The following is a 19,964-nucleotide window of genomic DNA, read 5'->3' on the forward strand; positions in this document are numbered from 1 at the left end:
TTCCAGTGACCCAGGTGCTAACACTGGCCACTGACATCATCACAGACCCCAGCTGCAACTGCAGCAGAATCACAGACCCAGACATGGCCTTCGGCAGTGGTCCTGGCTCAGACAACACAGTGGCCCTGGATGACAGTGCGTGCCACTCAGGTCAAACTGTCCCTCGCAGCAGCATGCCCGTCCCGCCCCCACCCTAGCACCAACATAGTCACAGCTTGAGATCTAGACCCAAGACATCTATGTGGCCTTTGGCGGCAACATGAGCCACAGACGTCAATAGAGACCCTGGCTGTGGTAGGACCACGGACCCAGTGATGGTCTTAGACAGCAGCCTGGCCTGAATGTCACCATGGTCCCAGGTGGCAGCACAGGCTACCCAGATCAGCCTGGCTCCTGCAGCAACACGGTTTTCGGATACCAGGTGGCAGCCCAGACCCTCAGCATCGGCATGGTCCTTGATGGTCTCAGGAGCCACAGACCCTGGATGAGGCAGGGCCACAGACCCAGACATGGTCCTCAGTAGCAGCCCAAACCGGGTTGTCACCAGAACCCCAGGTAGCTGACTATTCAGGCCAATGAGATTGGCATGACCCCCACCCGTGGCAGTGTAGCCCTTGGAAACCGAAGTGGTCCCTCCACTGGCTCCTGCATGGCCCCAGCGGTGTCAGGAGCCAAAGACATCAACTCAGGCTTCCTTGGCTGCTCCAAGGTCCCGGATCAAGACCTGGCCTTTGGTTAAAACCCAGGCACAGACATCTCCCTGGACTCATGCAGCCGGCTGGCCATTCATGTCAGCCCGTTCCTCACCACCTTCACGTCTCTGCATCCGTCTCTCTACCCAGCCCACAAACCATTCTGCCTCTTCCTCTCTTCTACATCCACACCCTGTACTCCCTCACCACAATGGTGCCCAAGCGCCTAGCACCAGGGCTCTTGGTTGGGTCACAGGTGGCACTTGGTTGAATACTGCTCACTGCATCCATAAAGGATGGCACAGAGTGGTTGCCTTTCATCTCTCCTCTAATTCCAGGCGAGATCCTGGGTGACTGTGGCTTCGCAGACCTGTAAGTCTGGGGAGGGGGCGACATCTGTGTCCATCAGAGATTCAGGCCCCTGTTGAGCCTGCGACTCCTGGTGGATTGTGGACATTTTTTAAATATAAATTGCAACATTTCTTTTTATATGAGCAGGAATAAATGTTTGGAAAAATGTACATGATCATAAATTACTTAACAACTGAATTTGTCACATTTTAATTTTTCTGAAAAAATAGTATTTTGATTTTAAAAAGGATTTTAAAGCCAGCGATTTTAAAGATTAAACGGTCTTCTAGACCATCATTTGTCAGTTTATAAAAGGATAAGATTGACCCCCTAGGAAACATTTATCAGCCTATAGATAGTGTTGGTTGTCGGACTAGAGAGGGTGGTTACATCTACCAGTGTCTGGCAGGTAGATGTCAATGCTGTAAATGTACTACTGTGCTCTGGGTAGTAGCTACTCATCCCGCCCCACCAGAGAATTATCTGGTCCCAATGTCAAAAGTAGTGCTTCTGCGGAATTTTGTCCTCCACTGTTGTTGTGATATTAATCAAGTGTTGATTTGGATCAAATAAGGACTTAGAGCTGATAGTTCTGTTCTAACACATGAGCTGCTTTTCCAATAAAGCCATAGGTTTTCGTTTTTTTCCTTAATACCAGAATGATTATCTTACTTAGAGTATCAGTGTTCTAGAATATCAGATGGGTTTGCCCAGAGAGAGGCCAATGAGAGGCCCAGAAATCACTTGCATATGGCGTAGATATACCACTCCTTGGCATATGCCCAAAGGACACCATATCCTATTCCACAGATACTTGCTCGGCAGGGTTCATAGGCAGTCTTAGCTAGGAAATGGAAACAGCCAAAATGCCCTTTAACAGAGGAATAATGAACATATGGTACACATATACATTATAGAATAGTATTCAGCTGAAAAGAAAAATGAAATTATGAAATTTGCAGAATAGTGGGTATACTTAGAAAATAGTATATTAAATGAGGTAACCCAGACCCAGAAAGATAGACATTGACTGTTTTCTTCTCTTATCTGCAATTCCTAGCTCCAACATTTCTGATGTTAGTATATAACACGTGGTAACTACAGAAATCAGAAGAGTATAAAGGGATCATGGTGGAGGGTTATTGATAGGGGGAAAGCAGGATTTAGGGAATAAGAAACAGTAAGTGGAGAAACAGCCTGGGACCCTAACTGGGGAGAAGAAGAGGGTGTGGTACAGAAAAAGGAGGGAGAATGGACAAATAATACCAAGATAGTTTGATAAAGTCTCAAGGAATCATATTTTATATTTACCTAAAATTCTACAATAAATCTAAATGTATCTTATACAATGCACATGCATGCATACACACATGTGTACCATTTACCAGAACAATCTAGGCTATTGCTGTTGCCCTTGGATGCCTCTTAGAGGTTTAAGATAAGCATCTATTACTGAAGATATCATACACTTAGGACAGAAGATTTGGTTGGTTCAAGCTGGATCTAACCCTGAAAGTCTTAACTGCAGTCTAGTTTCCATAGAGCCAGAAACTCTTCCCAAGTTGCCAAGGGAGGGGATTAATTAGTAGTCCTACCCAGCTGTGACACCTATGAACCATAACAGTGACTGGCATGGCAAGATACCCAGAAAGCTGTAATAGTGACACCCACATGTGCCGGTAAGCAACAGCTGTCTAAGTGGATTTTAAGGACCACTCAACAAAACAGAAATTGTACCTGGTACTAGAAATATAGAAGCTTCCCAGGACTAGTGAGGTTGTGAGTCTTAGAAGAGAATCTACTACCGCCACTCTGCTAGACTAGCAAAATTCCTTAATGTTTTCTAAATCTTGACCTTCAAACCATAGATAAGTGTAGTTACCACTTCTCACCAAAGACTCTTCTTTTTACAACAAATGAAGACAGTTACAAAAATCCACAAGTGGGTACAAACATAAAGGTTAGTGAATTGTGGAGTACCCATCTCCAGTGTCTACATATGCAATACAGCGCCTACAACCATGGCTTAGGGAACTTGGCAGAAGAGGGTGGAAAGAACCAGAATAACAGGGAGTTTGCTGTGTGACTGCCTTTCTTCTAAAGGGCAGCATAAACAAGACTGAGTAATTAAAATATCAATAGATACACCGATGAACTATGGATGAACTATGGGCAAAATCCCTTGGCTCCTACCCTTAGACAGAGAACTACAGGGAAATTCTACATCGTCTTGAGATCTGGACAACTCATTTAAATTCTCTGAATCTGTGCCTCATTTTAAAATGGTAATTCTTCATTCATGCTTGGGTTTCAAAAATTAGGCGTGTGAAACAGTTGGCTTGGTACCTAATATATGGTGTTTAATGACTGGAAATTTTAATTCTTATAGGTATTATTGCTATTATAATGAGATCTGTTATAAATCCATGGCCAAAACAAGATAGACTTCTGTATGGAGATGAGAGATTTCAGAAATGCTATTCCTATCTGCTGTTTATTCTTATTTCTGTAGATCCCAGGGGATTTCCAAGGTCATGCCCTCCCAGGATCTTTCTTGATTTTTTTGAGTCTTTGGTGGAATTCAGTGAATATTTTGAAGTATATCTGCACAAAACATAAACAGATTTACCTTCAATCTAAAGCATGGATCAATCGAGCAGAACTTTTGGATGGAATTATACTAACTGGCATGGTTTTAGTTGGTGAGTGCTTTTAACTTCAGAGTTCTGTTTTCTTTTTGTGTGCATATTTTCATGTGTATAAAGAAGATTTAATAGAAAATAAAGTACTAAAGATAATTTTATTTTCAAACTACCCTTTGTATATATTCAAATTATAATTTTAATCTTATGAACTTTATTAAAAAGGTGATTGTTTTTTTATTTTATTATTCTTTAGTTTTTATTGTTTTTATTGAGCTATATATTTCTCTCCACTCCCCTTCTACCCTCTCCTATGGTCCCCGTTCTTCCAATTTACTCAGGATATCTTGTCTTTTTCTACTTCCCATGTACATTAGATCCATGTATGTCTCTCTTAGGATCCTCATTGTTGTCTAGTTTCTCTGGGATTGTGAATTGTAGGCTGTTTTTTTTCTTTATGTTTAAAAACTACTTATGAGTGAGTACATATAATAATTGTCTTTCTGGGTCTGGGTTACTTTACTCAATATGATGTTTTTTAGATCCACCTATTTGCCTGCAAATCTCAAGATGTCATTATTTTTTTTCTGCTGTATAGTACTCCATTGTGTAAATGTACTACATTTTCCTTATTCATTATTCAGTCAAGGGGCATTTAGGTTGTTTCCAGTTTCTGGCTATGACAAACAATGCTGTAATGAACATAGTTGAGCACATGTCTTTGAGGTACGATTGAGCATCCTTTGGATATATACCCCAAAGTGGAATTTCTGGGTCTTGAGGTAGGTTGTTTCCTAATTTTCTGAGAAATCGCCATACTGAAATCCAAAGCAGCTGTACAAATTTCCACTCCCACTAGCAATAGAAGAGTGTTTTCTTTATCCCACTTCCTCTCCAGCATAAGTTGTCATCAGTGTTTTTGATCGTGGCCATACTTACTGGTGGAAGATTGAATCTCAGAGATGTTTTGATTTGCATTTCTCTGATGGCTAAGGATGTTGAGCATTTCCTTCAAGTGTCTTTCAGTCATTTTAGATTCTTCTATTGAGACTTCTCTGTTTAGAGCTGCACTCCATTTTTTATTAGATTATTTGTTCTTTCAATGACCAGTTTCTTGAGTTCTTTTTATATTTGGAGATCAACCCTCTGTCCAATGTCGTGAAGATCTTTTCCCATTCTGTAGGCTGCTGTTTTGTCTTGTTGACCATGTCCTTTGCTTTACAGAAGCTTCTAAGTTTCAGGAGGTTCTATTTATTATTTATTGCTCTCAGTGTCTGTGCTACTAGGGTTAAATTTAGGAAGTGGTCTCCTGTGCCAATGTGTTCAAGTATACTTCCTACTTTCTCTTCTATGAGGTTCAGTGTGGTTGGTTTTATGTTGAGGTCTTTGATCCATTTGGAGTTGAGTTTTGTGCATGGTGATAGATATGGGTCTATTTTCATTCTTCTACATGTTGATATCCAGTTATGCCAGCACCATTTGTAGAATATGCTTTCTTTTTCCAGTTTTATATTTATTGCATTTTTTAAATCAAAAATCAGGCATTTGTAGGTGTGTGGACTGATATCTGGGTCTTTGATTCAGTTCCATTGGTCTTCCTGTCTGTTCAATACCAGACAATACCAGGCTGTTTTCAGTACTGTAGCTCTGTAGTAGAGTTTGAAGTCACGCATTGTGATGCTTCCATTTCCTTTAAGTTTTCCAGTTTTGTGGAGTACAGGTTTTCGAAATATGAACTAATGATTTTCTGGATTTCCTCCACGTCTTTTATGTCCCCCTTTTTTTATTTTTTTTATATTTTTATGTCCCCCTTTTTGTTTCTGATCTTGTTTATTTGGATAGTCTCTTTGCCTTTTGATTGGTTTGGATAAAGATTTGTCTACTTTGTTGATTTTCTCAAAGAACCAACTCTTTGTCTCATTGATTCTTTGTATTGTTTTCTTTGTTTCTATTTTGTTGATTTCAGTTCTCAATTTGATTATTTCCTGTCATCTAGTCCTCCTGGGTGAGTTTACTTCTTTTTGTTCTAGAGTTTTCAAATGTTCTGTTAACTTACTAGTGTGGGATTTTTTATGTAGACATTTAGTGGTATGAATTTTCCTCTTAACACTGCTTTAATTGTGTCCCATAAATTTGAGTATGTTGTATGCTCATTCTTATTGAATTTTAGAAAGTGTTTAATTTCTTCCTTTTTTTCTTCTTTGACACATTGATGATTCGGGTGAACATCATTTAATTTCCATGTGTTTGTGGGCTTTCTGGAATTAGTGTTGCTGTTGAATTCTAATTTTAAGCCATGGTGATCCAATAAGTTACATGGGGTTATTCCATTTTTTGTATCTGTTGAGGTTTTCTTTATTACCTAGTATATGGTCAATTTTTTGAGAAGATTCCATGAGATGCTGAGAATACAGTATATTGTTTTATGATTGGATGGAATGTTCTATAGATGTCTGTTAAGTCCATTTGAGTCATAACATCTGTTAGTTCCCTTATTTCTCTGTTAATTTTCTTTCTGATAGACCTGTTCACTGGTGAAAGTGGGGTGTTGAAGTATTCCACTATTAGTATGTGGGATTTAATGTGTGATTAAAGCTTTAGAAGTGTTTCTTTTATATATGAAGGTGCCTTGTATTTGGGGCCTAGATGTTCAATATTGAGATTTCCTCTTGATGGGTTTTTTCCTATAACGAATATGAAATGTCCTTCTTGGTCTCTTTTGAATGACTTTAGTTTGAAGTCTATTTTGCTAGCTATTATGATAGCTACAACAGCTTGTTTCTTAGGTTCATTTGATTGGAAAAATTTTTTCCCAATCCTTTACTCTGAAGCGATGTCTGTCTTTGAGGTTGAGGTGTGTTTCTTGTGTGCGGCAGAAGGATGGATTCTGTTTGTGTTTCCAATCTGTTAGCCTGTGTTTTTTTATAGGTGAGTTGAGTCCATTTATATAAGGGATATTAATGACCAGTGATTAATAGCTCCTGTTATTTTAGTTTTTGTTGTTGGTGATGATATTGTATGTGTTTTCCCCTTCTTTGGGATTTGCTGTTGTGAGATCATCTATTGTCTGTGTTTTTGTGGATGTACCCAACTTCCTAGGGTTGGAGTTTTCCTTCTAGTACTTTGTGTAGGGCTGGTTTTGTGATTAAGTATTGGTTAAATTCGGTTCTGTTATGGAGTATCTTGTTTCATCCATCTATAGTGATTGCAAGTTTTGCTGGGTATAGTAGTCTGGGCTGACATCCATGGTCTCTTAATGCTTGATATACATAATGTTTGACCAGAACCTTTTGACTTTCGTTGTTTCTATTGAGAAGTCAGATGTAATTCTGATAGGTCTACATTTATGTTACTTGGCCTCTTTTTTCTGCTCTTAATATTCTTTCTTTATTCTATATGTTTAGTGTTTTGATTATTATGTTGCACGGGGACTTTTATTTGGTGTTCTGTAAGCTTCTTGTGTCTTCATATGTATATCTTTCTTTTGGTTGGAAAAGATTTCTGCTATGATTTTGTTGAATACATTTTCTGTGCTTTTGAGTTGGGCTTCTTCTTCTTCTATCCCTATTATTCTTATGTTTGGTCTTTTTATGGTGTTCCATATTTCCTGGATATTTTGTGTTAAGCTTTTGTTAGATTTAATGTTTTCCATGACCAATGAGTCTATTTCCTCTATTGTATCTTCAGCACTTGAGATTCTCTCTTCCATCTATTGTATTCTGCTCTTCAAGCTTGCATTTGTGATTCCTGAGAACTTTTTCATAATTTCCATTTCTATGATTTTCTCAGTTTGTGTTTCTTTATTGTCTCTCTTTTGATAGTTTCTTTCATCTGTTTGATTGCTTTTTTTTTTAATTTTCTTTAAGGGATTTGTTGATTTCTTCCAATTTTTATTTGTCTTTTCTTTGAGGGAAGAATTTTTCATTTCCTCTTTAAGGGCCTCAAACATCCTCCTAAAGTATTTTTTTAGGTTGTTTTCTTCTGCTTCATCTATATTTGATTGTCCAAGTCTTGTTGTTGTAGGACCACTGGTTTTTATTAGTGTCATATTGCTCTTTGTGATGTTGAGTGTGTTCTTACCTTGTCTATGCATCTTTCCTTTGATTGCTATAGTTGGGGTTGTGTCTCTGGTGTTCAGTATTTTAGGTGCCAGTGGATCCAAGGCTCAGATGGTTGCTCCTCATGGTACAATCAGGGCCATAGTTCCTGTCACCTTGGAAGTCACTCAGTGTTCCTTGAGGTCACACAGTACTCCCGGGGGTCACTCTGCAATACTGGGGGTCATTTAGGCCTGCTCCCATGGAGGTTGCTTGCTTAGGGTTGCTCCCACTGAGGTCACTGCCTTGGGCCTGCTCTGGCAAAGGTTGCTAATTCAAGCCTGTTCCTGTGGAAGTCCCTAGCTTGGGCCTGGTTTTGCAGAGGTCTCTGGCCCGCTCCTGCTCCCTCAGATTTCCCTAACTGTCATCTGGACCCACAGAGGTCTCTTGCTTGGGCCTGCTCCCTTAGTGGCAGCTTCCTTGTACCTGCTTCTGTGGAGTTCTTTTCCTAGGGCCTGCTCCAGGAAAGGTTACTGGCTCAAGCCTGCTCCTGTGGGAGGTTTCTGCCTTGGGCCTGCTCTGGTTGAGGTAGCTGACTCAGGCCTGGTCCTGCAGATGTCCCTGGCTTGGGCCTGCTCCCTCAGAGGTCCCTAAATGGTACCTGGTCCCACAGAGGTCTTTGGCTCAGGCCTGCTTCCTAGGTGGTTGCTCCCTTGTACCTGCTCCTGTGGAGGTTGTTGCCCTGGGGCCTCTAACTAGCTCTTATATATTAAACTAACCCATATTCATTAATCTGTGTATTGCCACATAGCTGTGGCTTACTGGGTAAAGTTCTGTCCAGTGTCCACATCTGTCTTGGGCAGGGCTACATCTAGAGAGGTGATTGTTGATGTTTACTCAAAGGTCATTCTTTAATAAATTAGTCATATAATTGAATTTACCCACCCCATATTGGTGACTTTCCTTTATAAAATTAGTTGGAATGAGTGAAATAATCTTGAATCAGTTGTACTAATCCCTGAAAAAAGTCCCACTCTATCCAAACTCCCTCTGATGGTAGGAAGACTTCAGTAATCCATCAGTGCTGAGAAGTTTGGAAGAAAAATCAGAGCCAGGAAGGGCCTCATTAATCACTCATTCTCTTCTTCACTTTCTGAATTAGAGAAGTCATTTAGACTAGACAATTTGCCGTTATAAGAGGCAAAATATTCTATTTTCCCATTAAGATTTTTCATGTTTTATTAATGAATAGGTCTTTGCTACAGACTTCAAATTATAGACTAATTTTTTTCAAAGAGAGGCATTTTTCGTCAATTTCTATAGAGTAACAAATAAGGCAGTATCACTAACAATGCTAAACGGTTTATGGAGCTGACTAATCTGCATGCTGTGTCCGTCAGGCCTGACCAGTTATCTCAGGGTTAGGGTTATTTAGATTGTATGTATTAATTATGAGAAGCTGAAACTTTAGAAGTATTTTATTGAGAGCAATGACTTTATGTTAATGATGTAATATCTAGAAATCAAAGAATCAGTTGCTCTCAGGTTGATTTCTTAAATCGCAACAACCTAATCTTTCGAGATTTCACTAAATTGTAATGGGTACTTGGACCAAAATGACTAGTATTGAAGGGCTGTTTTCATAGAGGATAATAAATTTTAACACTTGTTAGCACACCATCCTGCATCCTAGGAACTGATGGAGAAGGCTATTTGTACTGTGATGTGTTCTCTTCCAGGTGCCATCAGCCTACAAATATATGCTGCTGTCTCAGAGAGCCAGTTGATGCGGGTCCTGCGCTTGCACCACACAGTCATGTACATCTTCTATGGGCTCCTGGGTGTGACCAGAATCTTAGGCTCTACCACTAATTGTCTTCCAGTCTCCCTAACCAAGCTGGCACTGTCGAATGCTTTCCTGGTACAGGGTAAGTACCAGCACTTTTTGCTGGGCTGTTCTCAACCATCAGACATCCAGGTAGCTTTTTAGAAGGTACCTTTGATGTTATGGTTTAGCCTTGACTGATGAGAGAACTTCTATCCCAGCCACAGTGAGATATTTGGGTGTCAGAATACCAAAGATTTTCCTTCTCTACTAATTTATTTAATAGGCTTAGGCCAGCAAAACCATTCAATGTTTCACCTTCTGTCTTAAAAACTTTCGTATTAACATCAAGATATTTTTTATCATCTACCGACTCTAAAAATATCCAAGAAGTAAAACTCTGCTAGCATGTAATAAATATATTTAGCCATATTTAAAAATGAGGTTGTTGGGGTTATAGAGATAGGTCAGCCAGTTAGGAGCACTTGCTGTTCTTGCAGAGAGACAGAGTTTGATTCCCATGACCAAGCCAGGAAACGTGCAACTTTATGTAGCCTTTCTCCTAAACTCTACAGGTGTATGCACTCACGTATGCACATCTACCACCCGACGACACACATATATTTAATTAAAAATAAATCTTAAAGAAGGAGGTACAAATTTGGAGAGTTCAATGATAAACTGCACATTCTGTTCATTTGGTTTCCTGTCTTATTGTAGGGGAAAAGAAAGCAAGTGCTTAGAGACTTGACTTCATTTATTCCACACATATGAAGCACATTAATTATGCAAATCCAAAAATAATCAGAAGACAGTCACTTCCTATCTCTTCATCTTGCCTTCCACATCTGTTGAAAGAACTTCTGCCTGCTACTCTTTGAGAACAAGAACCAGATAAAAGACGAGTCCCAACAATCAGCAGCATGGTCCTGTTATCTCAAGTGTTACTACACTATACGTTTCATAAATGTATTTTCCTCTTTAAAGAAAAATGGTGCAAAGAATTTGGAATCTATTCATAAAATGAAGCAATGAGTGTATTTTCAACTTCTTGAGGAATTCCAGATAATGTTGTTGTGTCTATTAAGGTCCAGACTTTATTGACTCCCCAAGGGAGGCCTCTGAAAAGTATATGGAGGGTGGGAATGGGGGAAGATGGGGAGCAGGAGAAGGAGAGGTAGAGAGAATGATGTTGGTATGTAAAATGAAAATAACTTTAATTTTAAAAGTCCAAGGTTATGGTCTATGTATGTATTTACATCTCCCAGGGGACTAAAGTCCTGATGTGAGACTTCAGCTCATTCATCTTTATAGTTGTACAGTTCATAGTTCCCCAGCCCCATTAGCTTCTTATTCATCATTCTGCACAGAGAATTCTCTGACTTATAGTTGCTTGAAGATGCAAGGATGTGGTAAAGGAAAAAAATAAATGTTAGAGGAGTGGAAAGAATACTTATCATTCCAATGTTCAGTTTTGAAGAAGCAGTCATGGCAGTGGGCAGAGAGAGGAAGAGAGAAACTGTGAACAGCTCTTAGTCCCATTGCATGACAAACTGTTTTCCTCCCTCTATCAGCTTTTATCATGTACAACCACACACATGGCCGGGTTGTAGTGGACATTTTTTTGCACAAGATCCTGGCTCTTGCCACCGTTTTGACAGGCGTGGTTTCCTTCATGGAGGTCCTCACAAAGAATAACATAACTCTGGAGTTGCTGCGGTCGAGTCTCATCTTGCTCCAAGGGACTTGGTTATGGCACGTAAGTTGGGACTGTGAGGTGATGGCTCTGTGCCTGCACCCGTGGCTTCTCATTTTGATGGAACTTATCACTCTATAGTTCAAGACCTTCTGCAATACTATGTGGACCGCTGAGAAATTACATTTTTTAAATGCTTGGTTGCCTGAGGAGGCAGATAGTACATATACCCAAGTAGTCAGCATATGTTGAGGGAGCTGTGGGCTGTGATCCTGCCACCCAGCTCCAAGCTGCCTGACTAGCTTATGCCCAGAAATAACAACACACAAACTGTATTCATTTAAACACTGCCTGGCCCATTATATCTATCCTCTTCTTGGCTAACTCTCATATCATGCTTAACCCATATTTAGTAATCTGTGTAGCACCATGAGGTGGTGTCTTAAAGGGAAAGATTCAGCATGTCTGACCTGGCAGCTTGTTCCATCGTGTCTGACCAGAGAAAAGAGGCATGGCGTCTGGCTCACTTCCCTTCTTCCCAGCATTCTGTTCTGTCTACTCCACCTACCTAATTTTCTGACCTATCAGACCAAGCAGTTTTCTTTATTGATTAACCAATGAAACAACAGATTGACAAATGACCTTCCCACATCAAGCATATAAGAAGTTTGAATTGTCAAAAGCCATTTGTGATACATTAGTTGCCCAGTGACCAGCAAGTTCAGAAAATTAGTGGGAGGCAAGACATTGAGGAAGACAGATGCTCGTGGCACATGCCTTTAATACCAGCACGAGGAAGGTAGAGGCAGGCCTGTCTCTGAATTTGAGGCCTGCCTGGTTTACAAAGTGAGTTCCAGGAGAGTCAAGGCTGTTAAACTGAGAAACCCTACCTCGAAAAAACAGAAAACAACAACAACAACAACAAAAAGAAATTAAGGAGACCAATATTTGCTGTGAAGCAATTACATGGTCAATGTAGAAGGGCCTAGCTCACTGTAAGCCAAGTCATCCATGGTGCTATATGAAAACAGGCTGAGAAAATCACAAGGAGCAAGCTAGTAAGCAGTATTAAGCAGTATTCCTTCATGACCTCTGCATCAGCTTCTGCCTCCAGGTTCCTGCCTTGTCTAAGTTCCTCCCCTACCATCCCTCAATGATAGATGGTGCTGTGGAAGTGTAAGCTAAAGTAAACCCTTTACTCCCTAAAGTTGTTCTTGGCCATGGGACTTAGTCACAGCAGTAGAAATCCTAGCTAAGACAGTATGGACCAAAATGTGTTTGCATACAGGGATCAACTACATTTGTTGAAAAAAATTATTTATTTTGAAACTATCACCAAATTTCAGGACATAGAGCTGAAATCACTCCTCAGAAAGGATAAGGGGATTCATCAAAGCCTGGAATATCAAGTTGAGGCAAGACCAAGTTCTTCCCTCCTGCATCAAGGCTGAGCAAGGCATCCCACCATAGGGATGGGTTCTAAAAAGCCAGTTCATGAACTAGGAACAGATCCTGGTCCCACTACTTGGGGCTCCACCAGCAGACCAAGCTACACAACTGTTACCACGTGCAGCAGGGCTAGGATAGTCCAATGTGGGCTCCCCAACTGTCAGTCTAGAGTCTGAACTCCCACAAACTCTAATCAGCTGTCTTTATGGGCTTCCATATCTTGATCTTGACCCCTCTTGCTCATATAATCCTTCTTCCTTCTCTTCAACTGGACTTCCAGAAGATTTAGTTTTCTTAATTGATGGTTTTTCTACTTTCAGGCCTTGAACTTTTTTTAAAAAAGATTTATTTATGTATTATGTATACAGTGTTCAGCCTGCATGTATGCTTGCAGGCCAGAAAAGGGCACCAGATCTCATTACAGATGGTTGTGAGGCACCTTGTGGTTGCTGGGAAATTGAACTCAGGACCTCTGAAAGAGCAGCCAGTGTTCTTAACCACTGAGCCATCTCTCCGGCCCCATTTTGAACTGTTTTATTCACTTCCTTCCACTCTTTGTGTTTTCATATATATATTTATAAGGGATTTATTTACTTTCTCTTTAAGTACATCTATTTTAAACATAAATATAATCATAAAGGCTATTTTAAGGTCTTTGTCTTGTGCTTCATCTGTGTTACAATTCTCAGGGACTAATATGGTAGCACTGCTGGGCTCTAGTGGAGCCATACTGTCCTGGTCTCTCTTTCTCTCTCTTTCTCTCTCTGGGGTGGGGTGGGTGCTTTTTATTTGGTTTCTGTTGCCTTGATTCTTAGTAAGTCTTGGTGCCTTAGTGTTACTTGGTAGGAAATTCTTGGAACCTGCTAGGTGTTGCCATGAGAGTTTCAGGGTAAAATGTGTTTCTAGGTACTAAGAGATGGCATTTAGGAATGCAAATGGACTGGGGGAGTTGCCCAGGGAAGGGGGATGAAGGGTCCACAGGAGGGAGGAGAGCAGTGTGTTTCACCAGGACCTGCTTAGTCCCCTGGGTATGGGGACAGAAAGTAAGTAGAGGCCACAGCAAGTAGTCTGCTTTAAAGCAAGAGCAGAGAAAGAGAGAGAGAGAGAGAGAGAGAGAGAGAGAGAGAGAGAGAGAGAGAGAGAGAGAAGAGGCTTGTTCACCTGCTTCATTGGCCTACTTGCTTCTCTGTCAGGCTGGACTTGGAGTTTCCCAAGGAATGCTGGCTTGAGTTGGGGGTTGTGGTAATGGAATGAGTGGGGAGGAATGCTGGAGATTTGTGTGATCTACCAGAGATGGAGACAGAGAGGAGGGGAGGCTATAGTAAGTGGTCTGCTATGGAGTTGGGAATGAGATTAGAGGATTTGAGTTGGAGGAGAGAAGAGAGAGCTAAAGACCTACAGTTAGCCTACCTGCTTCCCTGGCCAGAGTTTACTTTACAATTTTATATAATCTAATTTTGAAATAATAGAATAAATGTGTATATGTGAACTTTCTGAACATATTCACATAACAAAGGATGCTTACTACTCATATTTTGAAAATTGATTATTAAATTTCCTTAAGATCTGTTTTAAAGCTATGACTTAGATACTATCTCTGTTACTAAATCAGGTCAAAACACAATATTTATCTGTGACATCTCAGATGATGGACGTTATCTTAATCCCGGACATTTTAAAATATGCCATTATTAGCAATATGTTCCTTTATTTTAATTTTGGGATTTTTATCCTGTTATGTTTATCTTACAGATGGGGTTTGTTCTCTATAACCCGACTGGAGGTTTTGAATGGGATCTGACAGATCATCACAGCAATATGCTTCTCACTGTGTATTTTTGTTGGCATTATGCATTTGCCTATATCATCATTGGAGTGAACTATGCTGTTATCACTTGGTGAGTTAATGATTTTTGCTCATGGCTATTTCATTCTTGGTATATGATCATCAAGACCCAAAAATATTGAAAGAAAACACCTGAAAGGGGCCATCGTCTTACTACCACGTCTCAATGGATTTCTTAATTCAAACCACCATGCAGACTCCATCCCATGGTCTGTCAGAGCACAGCTCTGACTGCAGTATTTCTATCTAGAACATTCCACTTAGTGGTCACTAGCCCTTGACCACTTTAACCATGGCAAGTGCCACATTAATTTCGATAAATCAAGAACCTAATAAGGACGAATCTCTTATATACTACGTTTAGAAACTGCACATGTACTTTCCAGTCTCTCCCTATCCCCAACACATTTCATTCTGGACTTTCCAGTGGGCACTTTCTGCTACCTGGCGAACTCACATTAAGCGGCCAACTCTTCTGAAAGATACTGTGATTCCTCCAACCCATTCATCCACCGATGTCTTAACAGTGCTGCTGACTATTAGTTCATGCGTGTTAATCCTCCCTGCTGTCTTGATCGGTCATAAGGGCACACTGCCCGACATGCTGCAGTTAATCCGTCATTGCTTGTTTGCCACTAAAAGACCTGTATTCCGGATAAAATTAAAGACACCATACAGCCTTCATTTATTTTGAAAAAGTCTTATATGCTGTTTAGTTTGGCCCTTTTATGGATATTGTAAAGATATAACTGAGATTCAATACTACCTTTATATGGTTAAATGGCTGGCTAATTCAGCCCTGAAATTCAGGATAAGGAGTTGTAAAAATGTGGTAGTAAAGGTTTCACCACGTGTTTGTATCTCATCCACATGGATGTAGTATCAAACATTATGTGATTCATTTGGCATTGCATAGTGATCGTCATGGAGCCTAAATAGCGTATGGAATAACCGTGCCCAGAATTCCTAAAAGATGAGGCTATCTGCCAGTTTCCTAAAGTGATGGTTCAAGGATAGCATCATCCTATCTCACACCTGCAATCTCAATTATGATGGCTTTTTATCTGGGAGTTATCTGCTCAGAAATCTTTTTGTGTGCTTAATTTATCTTACACTTAACACCATCTGTTGCAAAGAACTATTTCACAAGCTCTCCTCTGTGGAAATAACAGGAAATAACAACCAATTAAAATCAGGTTCCCAAGTGATAATTCACTTGAGCCATTTTGATAAGCAAAGTAGAGATTCTCCAAATACCAGGCATATGACTGATGAATGACAGGTCATCTCTTGTCTTTCTTACATACGTGAAGGGAATATATGGGCTCAAAAGATCGTATCTACTCTGAATCTAGCTCCTGAAATTGGCCCCTTTCTAGTGAATAGTGGTTACTTTCCGTTCTTGTTTGTTGGCTTTCTACTGCCCCCTGGAGGCCATTTCTGCATCTCTAAATCTTAGAGCTACTAGAGGAAAATCAAACCTGGTCAAGACTTCTGAACGTGACTAGAGTTTATGGCTTGTGATAAGGGCATACAAAAAGCAGAGAAAAGGAAGACAAAGTCACTAGGGGCTAAGAAAATAATTAATTCATAGGCTAGAGAAATCACTCAGTGGTAAAGAGCACTTGCTGTTCTTCCAGAGGACCCCAGTTTAGTTCCTAGCCCCTAAGTCTTACGGCTCTTAACCACCCATTACTCCTGTTCTAAAATATCTGATGACTTCTTCTAGCCTTCAGGGTAGCCTCATACATGTGGTCTATACACACATATACATAAATTAAAATTTTAAATAATGAATATGATAGAAGCAACTACATATACTTAAATTCTCTATATTGAAATCTCAGTAACTAGTTCATCAGCTAGCCAACCCTTTACATTTTCTCCATGTTGAAGTTGTGTAATGAGGAAACAATGTGTGGCTTTAAAAAATGGCAAAAGGAAGTTCTCAGGCTTGCACTTCTTACAGAGTGTTAGTTTTTCAGGCAGAAGTGACTTGAGGTTTAAGGAGGACAGTGGGGACAATATTAATAGTCAATAATCAAGGTCAATTGTTTTAAGCAGTTGTCTTCAGCTCTTGAGTCAAAAGATGTTTCAGAGACTAACCACCCGTTGTTTACTGGAGGAGTTAGAGTAAGTTGGCAGAGGCTCAGGAGTTAGTTTCTGATCTCAGATGAGCAGTGTGACTCTACCATCAAAGTGTCCAAAATGTTACAGCCAGAATCAGTTCAGAAGGCTGGGGTTTGGGTAGCAGATAGGATGAAGTCTCTGCTCTGTTGATCTTTTAGTGGGACTGAGAAGCCCAGAGCATTGTTAGGGATGTACAGAACTCCATCCAAAGAAAGACAGGAAGTAAAGGTCATGTGTGGGTGGCCTGGCGAACTTTCTCTTAAAAGAATAATCTGGAGGGTTTGCTTTATCAAATGTCTTTCTATAGACTTGTGCATTTCTGGAAATCATATAATATTCAGGTGGTCAAAGTCAAGATGTCCTTCTGAAAATCACACATATGAAAAGGTTTTCTTATCTCTTAATATAATACCTTTTCTCATCAGAGACTCAGAAAACCTACTGAGCTGGGGCCACTAAGTAACTTCCTTTCTTCCAGTGTCAAAAATTATCATCACAACTTCCTTCTGAGTTTCTCTTGAAGTGATAATATTCTCAGGGGAGAAAATCGTTCTTGAAAGTTCCTAAATCACCATGGACAGGGCAATCACCTGATTCTGAGTACTCTGTGTCCTGTGCAAAACCACATTTCTGAAGAGGCAAGTAGGGATTAAAGTCAGCCCAGACTGCCCCTGCCCCTTTCCTGGTACACCATGGAATGGCAAGGGTAAGGGAAGTGTGCCCTTCCCCCATCCCTTGCCTCCTGCAACAGGTAGGAGAGACCTTGGAGGCACTAGGACAAAAGAGCTGGTCCTGCCTCTCACCCGAGTGCAGCAATTCAGACAGTAGGCCATGCACCTCGCCTGGGCAACACAGTAGAGCTGGTCCTCTTGGTGTGAGTGCACGTGAGCTAGACCAGAGGGTGAACTAGCCAGGGCAGTGCTGGAGAGTAGGCCTGGGTGGTGATGACAAAGGAAAGCTGGCAGGCTGACCAACCCAACTACCACCCAGCCCAGAACCTGGATTACAAGGTAGCCTATTCTAACACCCACTTCATCTATGAACTGCTGGACCATGGGAAGGTCAGACAACAATAGGATATCCAAGAGGATTCCCAGTGAGGGCCCAGTATCGAGGGTGTAGCAGAAGCCAGAGGCCTCAAACCAGACCCATGACTCATTGTAATGAACACTTACCGGTAAAGACGTAAGGACTAAAAGGAAAACTGTGTGACTCACTGTGTCATGCTGCAACTTCCATGCCGAGAATTCTGTTTGTTTGGTTTGGTTTGGGGCTTTTTTTTTTTTTTTTTTTTTAATTTTGGTTGGGGTGGGGAGAGATGAATGGGGTCAGGATGCATGACATGAAATCCACAAAAAAAAAAATCAAGAAAAAGTGAGAGAGAGAGAGAGAGAGAGAGAGAGAGAGAGAGAGAGAGAGAGAGAGAGAGAGAGAGAGAGAAACTAAATTAACTTAGAATTGCCTTAGGATTCTACTTTCTACTTGGGCTGCCACCCCGGGAAGACTCTCAGATTCACATAAATCCTTCATAGGAAATGAAATCTCTTTGCAGCCCATGGGAGTGGTTTTGATGCCGAAACTCCACTGAGCTCAGTTTCATCCCTTGCTCAGCCTACAAATTCTCATGCCTAGTTAAACAGTCATGTAATCCATTTAAAAGTCATATTTATGTTTCCTTATGCTTGACTTTAATCTACATAAATTTTCAGGAATCTCTGACACCAAGGAAACACAATGTGCCTTTTTTGAGTAGCCTCCTTTAGGTACAGAAATAAACTGGGGTGTTAGCTGTATATTGCTCTCCATTTTTATTTTAGGTTTCAGGTAACCAAGATTTATTCTCCCATCTTCCCCATCCAGGTTGGTTAAATGGAGATGTAGGAAGTTCAGCTCCACGCAAGTTCCACTCCTGAAAAATTCTGGGCAAGAACAAGAATCGGAAGAGATGTGAACTTGATGGGCAGCCATTCTCTCTTGCATCAACCCTTTCTTTTTTGTAATGAACCTTGCTTTCGTTTTGTGTTTGACCTGCATTCAATACACACAACATATCTGTACTGTTCATACTTCCAATTTTGTTAAAGGTACTTAAATGTAACTATTTTATTTTTATCTTTGAAGTTCTTTGGATGTCAAGTTTATTTCACACACATGGTATTATAATCAGAATCATATGTAAAAATATTCATTTTAATTTGCCACGTGGATAGTCTCCAGACTCCTGGTCTTGCTGTATCTTTTAATTCATTTAAAAAGAAGCAATGAAAAGAATTAATATAGAACTCACATCTTTGTTTTCACTATTAGGCTCTACCATATTCTCATGTGGTACAGAAAAAGCTGAGTAATTCAGAAATACCTTTCTGTGAAACATTCCCCTCAGAGAAACAGATATAAACCAGGATAGTAGCACATATTTTTAATCCCCATGCTCATTCTGTGAGATTGGGAAGCACAGGTAGAAGAATTTCTGGAAGCTCTCAGACTGGCTAACCCTGTGTACACCATGGTAGCCAATAAAGAGACCCTATCTCCAGGTGGAGGTGAAGACCAACATGGAAGTTGTCTTCAGACATCTACACATGTGCCATGGTATCCACATTCACTGACTTCATATCTACAGACACATACACATATAGACACATACCACACACACATACACACACAAAGTATATTTTTCAATAAGAATTCTCTTTCCAATAATTATCTTTAGTTAAAACAGTGTCTATGAGTTTAACTTTTGATGGGATTACAGTTGGTGAATATTGACCTTCTTTGTAAGGTTTGTGAGAAAAATACTAAATGTGTGTTTTCTAAAAAAAAATGATGTGGATGATTTTGGTAATTTTGTAAATACTGACTTAATTTGCTTATTTTTTCACATTATCACTTAATTTTGATGAGGCTACTATTTTTGTTGTATAATTTATCTTGATTCCTTAATTGGCCTAGGATATAGTCTCACACCATATCAACTTTTAGCCTCCAGTCAGTGGTCTGTTTGTTCTCAGTAGTCCTTTTCACTGTCACTTCAATGAGCCGTCTTGGAACAATCCTTTGGCATCATTATACCTTTTTGAACATGATCTTTGACGGAATAAGATATGGGTAAACAATATTTTCTGCTTTCAATATATTCTCTTACAACATCAAACATTGTGGCTTTTTAAATATTTCAGCATCACATTGATCTCTGAGGATACCCTTCAGTACCCTTGAGTAGAGTATTTGGCAGTAGTTTCTGTGTTGTCCCCCACTCCCCAGTCCCACAGTCATTCAGTCCCAAAGAAATGCAC

General features: G+C 40.2%; 1 protein-coding gene across 1 annotated transcript; it reads left to right on the forward strand.

Annotated features, from left to right (window-relative positions):
- The first annotated feature begins 586 nt into the window (after nt 1-586).
- Nucleotides 587-18,619, forward strand: LOC126505842 (transmembrane protein 45A-like). Its single transcript, XM_050149079.1, has 5 exons — nt 587-734; nt 9,462-9,650; nt 11,122-11,306; nt 14,445-14,590; nt 18,529-18,619. The coding sequence occupies exons 1-5, from the start codon at nt 587-589 to the stop codon at nt 18,617-18,619; spliced, it is 759 nt and encodes a 252-aa protein (XP_050005036.1).
- The last annotated feature ends 1,345 nt before the right edge of the window (nt 18,620-19,964 follow it).

This window comes from Alexandromys fortis, unplaced genomic scaffold (assembly GCF_014885135.2).
Source record: "Alexandromys fortis isolate MF-2015 unplaced genomic scaffold, M_Fortis_MF-2015_v1.1 scaffold_4, whole genome shotgun sequence".
Classification (NCBI taxonomy): Eukaryota; Metazoa; Chordata; class Mammalia; order Rodentia; family Cricetidae; genus Alexandromys; species Alexandromys fortis.